General features: G+C 36.9%; 1 protein-coding gene across 1 annotated transcript in view; it reads left to right on the top strand.

Moving 5' to 3' along the window:
• The window catches only part of LOC149458319 (uncharacterized), a 171,360-nt gene extending 159,491 nt beyond the window's left edge, over positions 1 to 11,869 (top strand). The window contains exons 7-8 of the mRNA XM_089682144.1: positions 1,624 to 1,839; positions 11,729 to 11,869. Of these exons, the coding sequence (XP_089538270.1) occupies positions 1,624 to 1,839; positions 11,729 to 11,869 (357 nt within the window). The remainder of the gene's footprint in view (positions 1 to 1,623; positions 1,840 to 11,728) is intronic.
• Positions 11,870 to 14,585: the final 2,716 nt, after the last annotated feature.

Here is a 14,585-nt window from a genome sequence, read left to right as displayed (position 1 = left end):
ATATGATGTTCTGGCTTGAATGTTGTTTTGTATTTTTTGATGCGCCTTCAGGGGCTATCAACTCATTTAATTTGTTATTTCTGTTAATTACAGTTATTGGCATAAAGGTTTGGAATATACAGCCGCTTTGTCCATTAAAATCCATTTTTTTGTCATCTAGGTTTGTTCTGAAAATACAAGTGGTGAGATTGTGTAGGGGCCTAGTGATAATCGGGGCAGACTTTCTCTGCACTAGCCAAGTCATGCATTCATTGCTGTGTAAATGTGTACCAAACTAGTCAAATCTCTAAAATCTGCTTGTGTAGTGTTTCTCGGGGAAAAGTCTTTTCTCAGGTAGGCATATATAGTTAATAGAAAAAGAGCCACAAAAGTAATTGAATCTCAATTTCACAATAATAATTTAGAAGAATTTATGAAAAAAAAACTAATTTGGATAGATATCACTGCAAATGTATGGAGCTCCATGATGGGCAGCTTCAGGTAGTTTCTTACATTTCATCACATTTTGTATATGGCGAGACACTTTCTACAATTTTCCATTTCAGCATGATTACTTGGATTCTGGAAATATTGCTAAAGAATTGTCTAACCTGATAACATGCTACAGATTGGAAGTTTAATAAAACTATGCTTGTTAGGAGTGACAGGCACTGAAATATTCCAGGCTTTTGGAAAACCAGACATCAATGAAACTGCAATAAAGTTTTTATTGGCATTACAAGTATAAATTTTACAACACTTCAAACATAACAAACAAAGTGAGTGTGGGCAAAACTGCCAAGATTTTTTTTTTTAGTTTTTAATCACTTTCCAAGGAACTTACATCCGAAAGCACACTGTTCTGCTGAAGCACAGTACCAGTGTTCAACTATATCAATGTCATCACTTGCAAACATTAAAACCTATGCAGAATTTGCCAGCACTGTTCAGAGGATTTGTTTCAAGATTTAAATTGTGTAATATTACGTAACGTCAGTAGCTTGGTTAAATGATAATATACTTACTACATGTGCTGCTTTGGCAACTTCTATATGATCTGTATTTGACACATGAAACTGAACTCCAGGAAAACAATTGAATACACAGTTGAAATGCATATACATAAACTGTTTTAACTGTTGAAGCATTTGTCATGGCGATCAGTCATTGATCCAAGCACACCTGACAGGCAGCATGTGATTGTTTTTTGTTTTTTTTTGCTAATGCGGTTATCTATAACTTGGTTTCCTGAAAGGATAATAAGAAGTTTAGTTGAACTATTTCTAATTTAAAAAATGATCTTGTAAACAGAAAAGGTTATTTATTTATGCAAAAGCATTGTATTTTCCCTGTATTACCCAACAAAAAATGAAATCATTTCCAACTATTTACAGTAGCATTTACATTTTAGATCCCTTCCATCAACATGCATCATTCTATAAAAAATGTGAAATGTAAATGTAGACACAAGCCACAAAAATGGCATCTACTAATTTCCAATTTGCACAACTTACCAAATAGTAAAGTGATGGATTAAAGTGTACAGTTATAGATCAGTGTGTTTAAATTGTTTCAAACAAAATGTAGAATTTTGCATTATTTAATCCTTAAAGGCATTTACTGATCATTGACGGCTTTGTTTAGATTGCAGTATATGATTACATTTGGAAGAAAGAAGCAACCAACAAAAGCTCAATTTCAAATTCTGATGTCCAGCACCTGGAGCCTCACGACTTAGCAAGTTATCAGGATGGATCAAAAGACATTACCACTCACATATTAATTTATACCATACATCTTAAGGGTTTTCAAGAACTTTATAGACAGTTTCTTCGGCTACCTGATGGAGCCATTGTTGAGGTATGTTATAATGTACAGTTATATTGGTATGATTAATTCCTAAGTAAATGTGAACTTTTCCTTTAAATACAACACTTCCAAGACAAACTAAACATGTTATTGAAAGATCAACGTCCTACAAAATCCATTTGCACATTCTTCTTTTTTTTTTATTAAAGTGCTGGTTAAATGTAATCTACACTATTCAGAGGCTGTGTTGGCTTTAGCAAAATGCTTATGCTAGATTACACCCCTCTCATTCATTCTCAAAATGAAACAGCCTATATACCATCACATGTATTATCATCTTTCTGTACTTTTCCATAAATTATAACTTATAACTGCAAAGATGTATAGCTAAATATAACCAACAATAGAAAAAAAGCAGTATTGTTTTAATATTATATTACATTAGGGTAGTGTCATATTACTACCACTCTTAAGGGTATTCCATTAGGGTAAATGGAAAAAATGCAGTTTCCTCCACAGAAAAAGTGTGGCGCTTGTAATCTATTTGTCTGTTTTTTTCTCTTTAAGTCACTGTGAATGTAGGAATTCAAAATTCAAAAGAACAACTGCTCAAAGCAACTGAACTCTTACAACAACAAGCAGTTTTGAAAAGCATTGCTGAATACATTACATTTATAAGACTTGATTAAAGGGCATCTTCAGAATTTAGCATGTCAACTGTTGTGCCACTCTTGCTAAATGTGTGTTTGTCTCTAAAGTGTTGCCATCTACATTAACAGATACTTGCATTTGCTATGATAACAGGTGCCACAATAGGTCACATAATTAGAATAGCAATTCTAGCCCCAGGTTCCTTTGATTTTTTTTTTAACTGTCCACCCCATCTTTCCTCCCTTAATAAAAACAAATTAGTTTCTGTGTATTCTTAGGCTTATGCTCGAGGTTGTTTTCTCTCATAATGGAATTGGCTGTGAACTGTGTTTTTTTTATAACTAGTAAATTTAACATCTTTGAATGTTACCAAATTAATACTAGCAAAAAGTGAAATCTTCATCTTCTTCAGCAAAGGTTACAGCATTTCTAGTGACAGTTGATGTCCCAGCATCTCTCAGTAAACAAGCTTATAAAGGGCAAGGAATTACATTTCTTCACTCATACTGTACAAGTAAATTAATTCAGATTTTGTATATCGTTTAAGCTCCAATTATGCTAGGAAAATGTTCCGTTTTCAGAGCCCAGCATTGCTTCGTTCACATCATCACATGTAGAGTTCAACATTTTGGTTTCCTTCAAAATGCCAGTACATACAATTAAAGCAGGCCTTGCCTTTAAAAAAATGACATTTTAGAATTAAAATCTACATGTTCTGAAGAAAATAACATCCCTACCTGTTACGATATGTGTTGAATTGAGATATTGCTGTGGTGCTAAGACAATAAGGTGTCCTTTTATGAAACAGAGATCAGCGGCGATCCTGAGGATTGTTGCTGATCTCCGATCATTTGTGGTTTAGGAAACAGAGATGATCAGTGGAGAACATGTTCTCCGCTGATCATTTCAGGACACAGATGGCCAGTATATGAAGGAGCGATGTCAGCCCTTCAGTGGCGTTCTGTGTTCTCCCTCCAGATTCTCCAGCTCAGAGCTGGAGAATCGGAGGAACCGCAAATGAAGCAGCGATAATTTACTGCTGCTTAGTAAATGGTGTTTGACTGATCTCTTACTGTAATCTTGCGAGATTATAGTAAAAGCAGCCGTTTCCTAGCGTTCAAAGCATTTGTGGATCGCTTCTCCCTTCATTCGGAGAACTGATCTACACTGCTTCATAAAAAGGCATTCAGAGGAGAACTGTCTTCTCCGAGAATGCTGGAGGACTGAGCAGCGGTCATTTACCGCTGCATGATAAAAGGACACATAAGTTGCTCTCAAGGTCAAGACTTGAAATCTGCATGTTTTGTCATTTTACAGAAGGGTCTCTGTATATTTGTGGAAAAACTTAAACTCCTAGGAGTGTTCTATGGTCACACAGTTTTATATGTTCAATGTTTTATATAAAAGCAAAGTTTATTGGAGCCTGTACACATTTGACACATTTGAACTTGTTCACCATGCATTAAAAAATAAAACCTGAAATGCAAAGACCAGTAATAAATTGCCACCAATCAAATTTCCTATAGATAATGTCATATCACTGACACAGGAGTTACAATTGGCTATTATGAATGTACATGCTCAGGTGGTCATGTCATGTCAAGAAAATTATAGTAACTAAGTCTGGAGAAAGATTCCTAAAGGAAGGCCTAAATTGGAAAGGGAAGAAGGGCAAAGAAAGGATAAGAAGTACAAATTGGAAATAAGCTCAATGCAACTGAGATGTTTGTAAAAATTTCATAAAGAAGTCTCAAAAGAAAGAATAAAATCAGCTTTTTCTCTTGACTATGAATATATAGATACTGCAGGTCCAGAATATAATATGCAATGTGAATACAATGAATATATAGACTAGAGATTGGTGCTCGCAAACTTGACATTTCATACTAAATTTTAAAGTAATATTATATAGATAATACCCCTTTATGTGATACATGCATCCCTCAACAAAATGTTAGGTGAGGAGAATGAGATATGTATTTACCTAAAACAATAAATCAAGTGGTCTATATAAGATGTTGGAAATACACACAGTTGACCTTCATATCTCTAGTGTCTATTTGTAAAATATTATTGATTTTCTTTCAATATTTTTTATTTATAATCCATACACAGATACTATATGTAGTTAAAGCTTACAAAATGGGTATAAACACCACTTGGAATACACATTTTGAACTTATCACCATATAAATTTAGATAAGAGAATATAAAATGATGCAATATAATTGCAGATGGGATAGTGTTGTTGAAATGGTACTGCAGAATGGAGCTGGTTTGCATGGAATGGATCACATTCAGGGCTCTAGTAGTGTTATTTCTAGTCTCTTGCAAAAGAATGTAATCTACTTTGTCTGTGTGTATGAGATTTTGAATTCAGGATGATAAAAGGGACTAAATAAGGGTTCTAAGTCCTATACTCTGAATCCCATGGTATAATAAATGCACACACACATAACATAATGAGAAATACAATGTAATACAGAAATCTTTAACAGTGTAAAAAGAACATACACTCTAGTCACTTTTAGGCACAAAAATCAGCTCTATAACTGGTGACAGTGGGTATAAAATAACTTATTTTCCAACATTTTAAAAGAATTAGAAGTAATACCTTGAAGGAATTGAGAAAAAATGTTGTATGCTATGTGAGCCACCCATCTTGAATAAATTGAGAAGAAAACAGTGGGCACACACTTATGGATGTGGACAAAAGTGGGCATGGACATTAAAGTGTGTGTTGTTTCACTGTGTGTGGCTTGTAGTGTGCTATCTTTATTTGTTGCTTTGCTATAATGTAGACACAATAGAGCCTAGGGATATACTAAAGAGATTGTGTCAATACCAGTCCCATTGTTTGTGTCAGTACCAGGAATGATAATCCCAGCATGGTTCAAGGCCAGCAGTAACCCCAAGCAAATGTCATGGCAAGCAATAACTCCCAACAAATGTCAGGGCTAGCAATAACCTCCAGAAATTGTCAGGGAAAGCCATAATCCCGAGCAAAATAATAACCACCAGCACTGCACAATAATAACCCCCAGTACTGTTTTTCAGTAGTTTCACTTAACTGAGCACCCAGTCCCCAGAGGCTCTCTCTCAACATCTCAAGCTTTTCCTTCCAGTTCCTCAGCCATTTACACACCTTGGTCACTGTTGATAGAGGTTTCCTAAGATTGTGAAAACTCTGAGGCACCCCTAGGCACACTCAGGAAAGGAACTGCGGATGTGGCTAGGTTGCATCAAACAAAAGAGGTGGCTTAAATGAGGACAGATAAATAATACATGAGTCTGTTATCTGTATAAACTTTGCCAGAATCCTTATACTCACAAAATGCACATTAATGCAAAAAGAAATCTATTGTGTATAATTTTCATGCACACAGAATATAAGTAAATGACTCAAACTTTGCTGATCCTACCTTAAAGAAGAACTTCATATATTCATTCAATGCTCCACGTGTAAGTACTCGATGTAAAGTACAACTCCGCATCACATAACAGAGTAGCAGTCAGCAGCAGCAGCGCACTCTTGCATTGTTAGTCAGTGGTGAGTACCCCCTTAAAGGTTGATGATCATTGGTGAGTGCACTCTTAAAGGTTTGTAGAAAGTGCCCCCTAAAACATTGGTGGTCAGGGCACCCTAAAATGTTGATAACAAACTTTTTTTTTTCATTTTTGTTAGAATAAGGGAGAGTTATGACCCCCATTATTTGTTTTTCATCTGTGTCCCATTGGGGAGATTTCCCTTGATTTCCTCTCTCACAGCAAAAACAGGAAGTGAAGGGAAATCCCTCAAAAGTGAGGGAATTCTGGTGTGTCACCAGGATTACCAGAACTAGTGTCCACATTAGAAGATTTGCCCTCTTAGTGTTCTGATGCCAACCCAAAATTTGGAATATTCTTTTAATTTTACTTTCAATGATAACAGTAAACAGTACTAATACAAAGGGTGAATATGCCTAATGGGGGTGCAGGCAGCATTAAAATCTAAAAAAAATGTTTTTCCTTTATTACACTTTAAATATGTACCCCCAGTACATCAAATTTATATAAATGCTTTCTGTTTCTTATTAATATTATTATTATTATTCAGGATTTATATAATGCAAACAGTTTCTGCCACACAGTACAAAACAAAAAAAGACAGTACAATTGAAAAACAATTCAAAGCAAGAGGACAATAAATGTCTTGCTTGTGAGAACTTACAGTCTAAAAGGCAAAACATGGGGGTCTTCTGTTTCCTTAACACTGGGGCAGCACAATTGCATCTGGGTAGAGGGGAAGATGTGGAAGACAGTCTGCAAAGCAGTCACTGCATCAAACATTAGGTAAACAAACTCATGAAACATACAAAAAAAAAAAATAAACATTTTAGACAGATCAATGTCAAACTTGCAAACAAGCTAAAGTAGGGAAGTGGATTAGGTACAATCCAAGGGTGATGGGTGAGCCTGAGGGTGCTGTGAGACAGCAGAGCAAATAGTAATTTATTAATATCTCAGATTTGGGGGTAATTAAAGTGATTGTAAAGTTATTTATTTTAAATAACAAACATGTCATACTTTCCTGCTCCTCCTTTAAAATGTGTTGCCACATATGATATATCCCAGGGCAAGAATCATTATAGAAGATTAGAGAAAAAAGAAATAAAAAAAGTAAAGTAAAAAATGTTAACAGAAAGAATGCGAGAATACTGGTTCTGATCAGCTAGTTATAATGCGACTGTGATAGTGTGGTGGGTAATCTGGCTCTAACAGACCCTCGTTGGGGATTACTCTAACTGACTGTCAATGATATTAATAGTGACACTACTACAGTGATCAGATATTATACTGTACACTGTCACTGTACTAATCACACTGGCTGGGAAGGGATTACCATCAAGAGGCAATCAATGGGTTAACTGTACACCTAACAAGTGTAAATTGGCCAGGACCTGCTGACAAAATCCTGCTGTAGCTGGGATAGCAGGGATCTCAGAACAGGCTGGATGACGGACATGTATGTCATCCAACATGCTCATGCAGTCTGCCCACAGTAAATGTATTGTGGGTGGGAACTGGTTAAAAACCTTCCACTATGGCTGTGACAGATTCTTACAAAATTACTTCTAGTTTTCAGGTTGACCCCTAATGCAAATTCTGTATCATGGAACCAATGATTGGTCCTAAAATTGGTCATATCATCAGGAATCCATCCTACTTGCACCTTCTCTGGTGTTGGAGTCTTGTGGCTGGCCATGCTCTTACATGGACCCATTATGGGCTATGGTTTGGCTCTGCAAACTGCCCTCAAGATCTCTACATTTACAGTTATCCCTTTTTCCCCTTTTAGAACCTTTTCACCATGGGATTGCAGCACCAGGCTTATTGTTCTTATTGTTCTTAACCTTCATCTGTAGTTTTGCAAACGCTAACCTCTCTATGAGTTTGTGAATTTATGCTCCTGGTGAAGAGTGATATTTGAAACATAACAGGAAGCTTCTACATCAAGACTCTTGCACTTAAAGGATAACAAAAAATAATAAATGCACATTTTTTTGCAGGTAAAAAACGTTACATTTATTATTTTTTGTTGCAGGATACTATAAAACATTGCACCAATGATCAGCAGATCAATGGTGCCATGCAGGTCTCCTGCAGATCTGTTAGTATATCTGATTGCCCATATGGGATGTACAGGCAAGCATATATACTCACAGGAAGATTCAATGAACTATCACGGTGCTCCACAGTGTCATGGTAGTTCATTGAGAACTACAAGCCGACAGCTGCTGAGGATGTTGGGACTTGTAGTTTCTCATTCACAGAACACAGGTTTTTTTTAAATTTGACAGCTAGCCAGGGGGAGAAGATCCCCTGCTAGCTGTCAAAGTGGGGGAGCGGGGGCCGGTGCATTCAAAGGTGAACTTATCCTTTGAGAGTTATCTATGGGGTTTTGTTCCATTATGGCCTAAACCTACAGTGTTTATTTTGAGATATGGTTTTATGTTTTAGTAACAAAGATGTAAACATTTATTTAAACATATATTTTCTGTTTTTGAATTATTGTTGGTGCTGGGAAAGTCGTCTATACCCATGTAGCAATTTGTTGGAATTCTGAAAGGTGTCTACAACACCCTTTATAAATTCACCCCTTTATATCTGAATAGCATATTAAGTTGACACTAGTGTTTTTGCATTAGGTACACCAATGTACATAACATAATTATTTAAATCCTTTCCACCAAATGTCCTTGGTATTTAGCAATCCAAGAAAATAAAATCTAGGGCACTTGCAGCATATCACTCTTCTTTAGTTATATACAGTCACAAAAAACACTGCTACAAGCACTGCCTCAATCCCCGCTACAAGCAACATATTTATTGTTGCTGTATTTTCTCCCTTTATATTGTAAAGAACTGAGCAAACTGTTGGCTCTATATAAATCCTGTATAATAATAATAATATAGCTTGATCTGCAAAGAATGTCACTACAGGAACACATTGAATTCAGCTCTTCCATTTAGTCCCAAATGGTCTGTTTCATTACTGAATAAACTGAAGTAACTGTAATTAATTTGGCTTCTTTTATAAAAGTATCTTCCTACGATCACCCCCACAATGCCCCATTAACAGAGGCTGCATGTGAGTCCTTGGTATTTGTCTTCTGATTAGGGTGGTTATTCTTAAAGCAGGTACTGTACATGTAAAAAAATATTTAAGCAGGCCTACTCCAAATGTCCATTGCATTAAATGTAACAGTCACAGGGCACCCGCAGGGAAACTGCATGTGATTCGGACAGGAATCACACCACATTCCTTTTCAAAGTACGGTATATGTGATTCTTTGCAGTGCAATTTGAGCCCATTCATTTTGTATTGGTTCAAATCGCACTGCAAAGTATCAGTATTTGTACTTGTCACTAAAATAAATATGGCACCGGTGCACCCCTAGTTTTTATAAATATTAATACCATTTTGTTATTTCCTCTAGTTTTTATAATTACTGGGGTTTCAAGATTTGCAATAATATGCTGTGTATGTATGTTGTAACCAATTTACAATTATATTCTAGAAACGGATGTTCAACACAGCTGCATTGTAGCTGTATTTAAACTTGGGGATGTGTGTAGTTAAAAAATAAATACAATAGCGGTAGTTAAAAAAAGGTAAACGAAATAGTACAAACATCAAATGAAAAAAAATGTATTCATATATGAAAGATAGATCATGTACTTATTTTACATAATTCTTGAGTTGATATGTTTAAATTTTATTGAGAGATGTATACAGTGCTACCAATGAGCATTCGTGTCCCCTGTGGAATACTTAACAATGATTTTATTGCTCTTTGATGTCATTTACTATACAATATAAACAGATTAGGCTGTTAGATTTAAGCTGTCTCCTTTTGTATGGAAGCTATTTTCAGATACTGAAGCTGAAAGAATGTGGAATATTAATGTGAATTAATGTTAATATTATAGGCAAGACAGCAGTTAATGAGGAGGTTCTATATATTCTGTCCTGCATTAATCCAAATGTAATAAAGATGATATGCAAAAAAACAAACATCATTGTAATCAAACAGAAGTGCTGAATGCTGATATCACCGATTTACTCCTGAGATAGACTAAGATGAAGATATAATTATTCCTTTTAAATTTTATGTAACCCTTTTTTGATTTAAAAGTGAAATTCATTATTGTTAATTAACAACCTCTTTATTAAAATAGAAAATTAAGTAAATTTCATAAAATCTATTGCACTAAAGTGAAGCTCCACTTATGGCCCGTACACACGATAAGAAAATTGTACAAAAATATCCATACGGGGAATGATCAGTCGATTATCTGTTCGTTAGTATAGTGCTTTCAGGAGCCAATTCTGACTTTTCAGATGACAAAAACCAAGGGTGAAAGCTAGAAAAAGTTTATCGTACGTGAACACAAAGTCTGATTATAAGCAAAGAACAACCCTACACTTACTCTTCTACTATGCTAAAACTTAGCTCTGTTTGCATAAGTTTTCCTTTGTTGGCCAATAATTTTCTTACAATTCAATACCATTCCAACTACATCATGATATGCACTTTCATGGACAATCAGTTATCTGATTTTCTCATAGTGTGTATTAGGCTTATATCATTCTCAAATTTAACAGCTAAATTTAATTGGACATGACACGTTCTCTGCACAACAGCGTGAAGGCAATATTCACTTTTCATTCACTGCATTTTTTTCAGTAGTCACCTAATGGCACTGTTGCGGTTTTAGCAAACTGAGCAGCACAAATTAGAATTTGGATTAGTTGTGTACCTTATCCAGTGCAGAAAATGCAGCAAAGGATCTTATGTTGGCGAAACAGGACAGAAGTTGCAAACAAGGATGAATTTGCACAGACATACCATCAAGGAACATAAAGAAGATTACCTCTGCACACCTGTAGGACACCATTTCACACAACCAGGCCACACAATGGGAGACCTCAATGTTTTAGTTCTGAAAGGAAAATTCAAATCCATTCAGGAAAGAAAAACTTTTGAACTAAGAATTATAATTTTATTTGACACAGGAGATAACGGCCTTAACTTGGACATGGGATTCCTCAATCATTATCCAACAGTTTTATGACTATTAGCTAGCTTGACCCCCTCTGTGTGAGTGTAGTATCCCCCCTCCCCCCCTCCTTTTGCTGTATCTTATCTGTAGCCTTTTTTTTTTTTTCATCCCTTCTAACATTCTGCTTAAACTTTGTGATTTGTAATAGTACTGCTTGGACCTTGAAGAAGGGGGACATACCCCGAAAGCTTGTCCTCAAAATTGTATGTTAGTGCAAATAAAAAAAGTATCACGGACCGTACTCAATTGATTAGACAGTGAGAAAGCCAGTCATTGATTCACTCTTGATTCACTGTTGTGTGATTTGATTTCCCGCATGGACAGGTTGCTTGAGCTATATCCCAGGGCACAGATTATTCACCCCAACACAGAGTCTTCTAAGCTAATAGGGCTAATAGGATCCAAGGGACTCACACGTTTTTAGTGGTATTTATCAAATTTTGGGGATTAGTAAAGTTCTTCCTATTAGGTATATAGGAACTGGATCATTTTTCCAATAATTATGCATGATCATGCACCAGAGGACCAAAGGTTAGGAATAGTAAACCTGTGCCCTATCTGGGTCCTGTAGAACCCTTCACTAGTTATACAAGGTAAATTGCAATTGCCCTCCCACTAGATCATATCTCAGCGACCACTACAATGGCGATTCATGTTGTGCATGTGTATGTTTTTTTTCTAGATTTTTGGAGATTTCAGTGGCATGAATCTGTTACCTAATGAAGTCAGTAATGCAACTGATGACCAAATCTACTCCCAGTCATGTGATGCAGCTACTAAAATGAATATGAGAGAGAGGAAAAAAAGTACAGCAAGCTGCTAAGGTAATATGCGAATGCGATATTATTAATATTATTACTATTATTGTTTTTTCCAATGTATCACAATCACAACTTTTGCAGTGTCTACCTGTCATTTGTGCTGGTAAATGGCTATTGGAACACATTAAAGTTGAAATGAATATATTTTCCTTGCTCCCCAGAGTGTCTTACTTTCATAATTGCTGTTAGAATACATACATTATATCCTCCTCAGGGCTTTTTTCTCAGCAGGAACTCCTCCTTTCAGAGTCACCCTTTGTCTTTGCCCCTAACCATCTCCAAGCATCGTTCCTTGGTTCCACCCCCTACCCACCTCCGAGCACTGTTCCTTGGTTCCACCTCCTGCCCCCTCCCAATACCATCCCTTTTAGAGAACACAGAATCAAGTATCATTTTGTGGCACTAAAGATTTTGTATGGAATTTGTGAATGATAACAAGAAAAGCAGTAAATAAGAACCCCTGCACCTAGGAACAATAGCCCCCCCCAGTAAAAAAAAGACACCCCCCCAGCAACAATGGACCGCCAGCAACAAAATACCCCCTAGTAACAACCTCCTTGCAGCCAGCATCAATAGTGCCTCCAGAAGTCAGAAAATTAGACCCCTCCCTCAACAATTGACCCCCAGCAACATAAGACCCACTCTCAGCTACAATAGACAATAGATCTCCCCCCAGCAACAAAAGACCTCCACAGCAGCAATAGGCTCCCCTCCTGCAAAAATAGATCTCTTTCAGTGACTATAGATCCCCCATCAGCCAGCACCAATAAACCCTTCAGCACACCATAGTACTCCTTACCATTCCATACATCATTCAGTGCTAGAGGTGCCAGAACTGTGTTCCCCACTTTCCAGTTAAAAAAGAGCCTTGATCCTCCTACAAGAAAGTTTTGCTCTGAAACCCTTAGGCTCCATTCACATCTAGGCATTTTGTATCCCACTGACAAATCATACCACACTTTTTCAGGTGCCATTCATTTTCAATAGTACCAAAACGCGGGTGCAACTCTGGCGCAATTGGCACATGATAAATCATGCAGCAATCATGCAAGCTGCATCGCACAAAACTTGCTGCCCCAAACTAAACTCCTGCTCTTTTTTGCAACAAGCTTTGCACAATGCTGTTTGCCATTATTGCAATGCGATTTATCTCATGACAATTGCATCAGAGCCGCACCTGTGTTTAGGTTCCATTGAAAATTAATGGCGCTTGAACAGCCATGGTGTAATTTGTCAGTTTTACAGAGTGTTTTGGGAATGCAGAAAGAATCGCAGTGATACAAAATGCCGAGATGTGAACAGAGCCTACGTCCTGCAGTATTGAACCTACAATGAGGGTACTTACCACCACTGACTTGACATATCCCATACTTAGGAGATGCATATTGTCCTAAAGTGTCACCGATGTTCATACTTTCTGGTTTTCATCAAAGTAGCACAGCAGGAAAATAATACAGTTCTTCTAAAATGTTTTTCACTGACACATTGCTACAGCTACTGGAGGTCTGAAAAAAAAACAAAAAACAAAAAAAAAACTTAACGTAAGCCCATCTTCAGCTGCACTGAGTACTTGTTCCAGTGTACTTCTATATGGATTCCAAGACAATTAGGGGTAGCATTGATCATCCACAAACTGCCATATATGACTGTGCAATGCTGTATGGTTGCATTGCTTATTATTGGGGATCACAGCTATGCATAATGGTCTAGAAATCACAATGGCAGTGAATTGGTGTCAGTATCTATACAGACTACAGACAGTTGCAGGGTATCATTAGTCATGTGGCATATGTCAGTTCAGTCAGTTCCAGTACTTTCAACAGAAGTATGACCCACAGCAGTTTTTTCACCTGAAACGCATCACAAGACCTGTAAACCCAACAAATGCACTGGAATGCACATAAGAAACCATTGTCCTAAGATTTTTCAAGTGTCAAAATAAAAAAGAGGCTAAAAAACCACTGCCATACATTGAAAATTCATCAATAACACATCAAAAATGCATCCATAATGCTGAACCAGCCCCGAAGGCAGAGGTCTACTCAATTTTATTTTTAAGTTCAAGAGAGAATAGAGAAGGGCCAGGTGTTTATTGTTGTCTGTGTACCTGTTGTGGTGATCCCCCCTCACTTTCTGTTGTAGTGACTGGTGCTACTCAGGACAAGACATGAGAGTATATCTTCTTCTTCTTATTATTATTACTATACAGAATTTATATAGCACCAACAGTTTGTGCAGCATTTAAAACATGAGGGCAGACAGTACAATGACAATACAGTTTAATACAGTAGGAATCAGAGGGCCCTGATTGTTAGATCTTACAATCTAGGAGGAAGGGTCAAGTGATACAAAAGATAATAGATGTGGGGGATGAGCTGTCGGACAGAGTACAGTTGGTAGGTGGGGGCAGAATAGGCTTCCCTGAAGAGGAGGGTTTTCAGAGATCATCTAAAAGCAAACAGAGTAGGAGATAGTTGGACAGATTGGATTAGGACATTCCATAGGATAGGCGAGGCTAAGGAAAAGTACTGAGGCAAGCATGACAGGAGGTAATGAGGGAGCTAGAGAGCAGGAGGTCTCGGGAGGAACAAAGAGATCGATTAGGTTGATATTTAAAGACTAGGTTAGTGATTGAGTTGGGGACTAAGTATGTGGATGGCTTTGTAAGAAGTTTTTAGTATTTTGAATTTAATTTGTTGGGTGAGCGTAAGCCAGTGG

The sequence above is a fragment of the Staurois parvus genome, unplaced genomic scaffold, assembly GCF_062004578.1.
Source record: "Staurois parvus isolate SC_StPar_1 unplaced genomic scaffold, SC_StPar_1.0 ptg000287l, whole genome shotgun sequence".
Classification (NCBI taxonomy): Eukaryota; Metazoa; Chordata; class Amphibia; order Anura; family Ranidae; genus Staurois; species Staurois parvus.
Note: the sequence above shows the minus strand (reverse complement) of the source record. Positions and strands in the feature narration are given on the sequence as shown.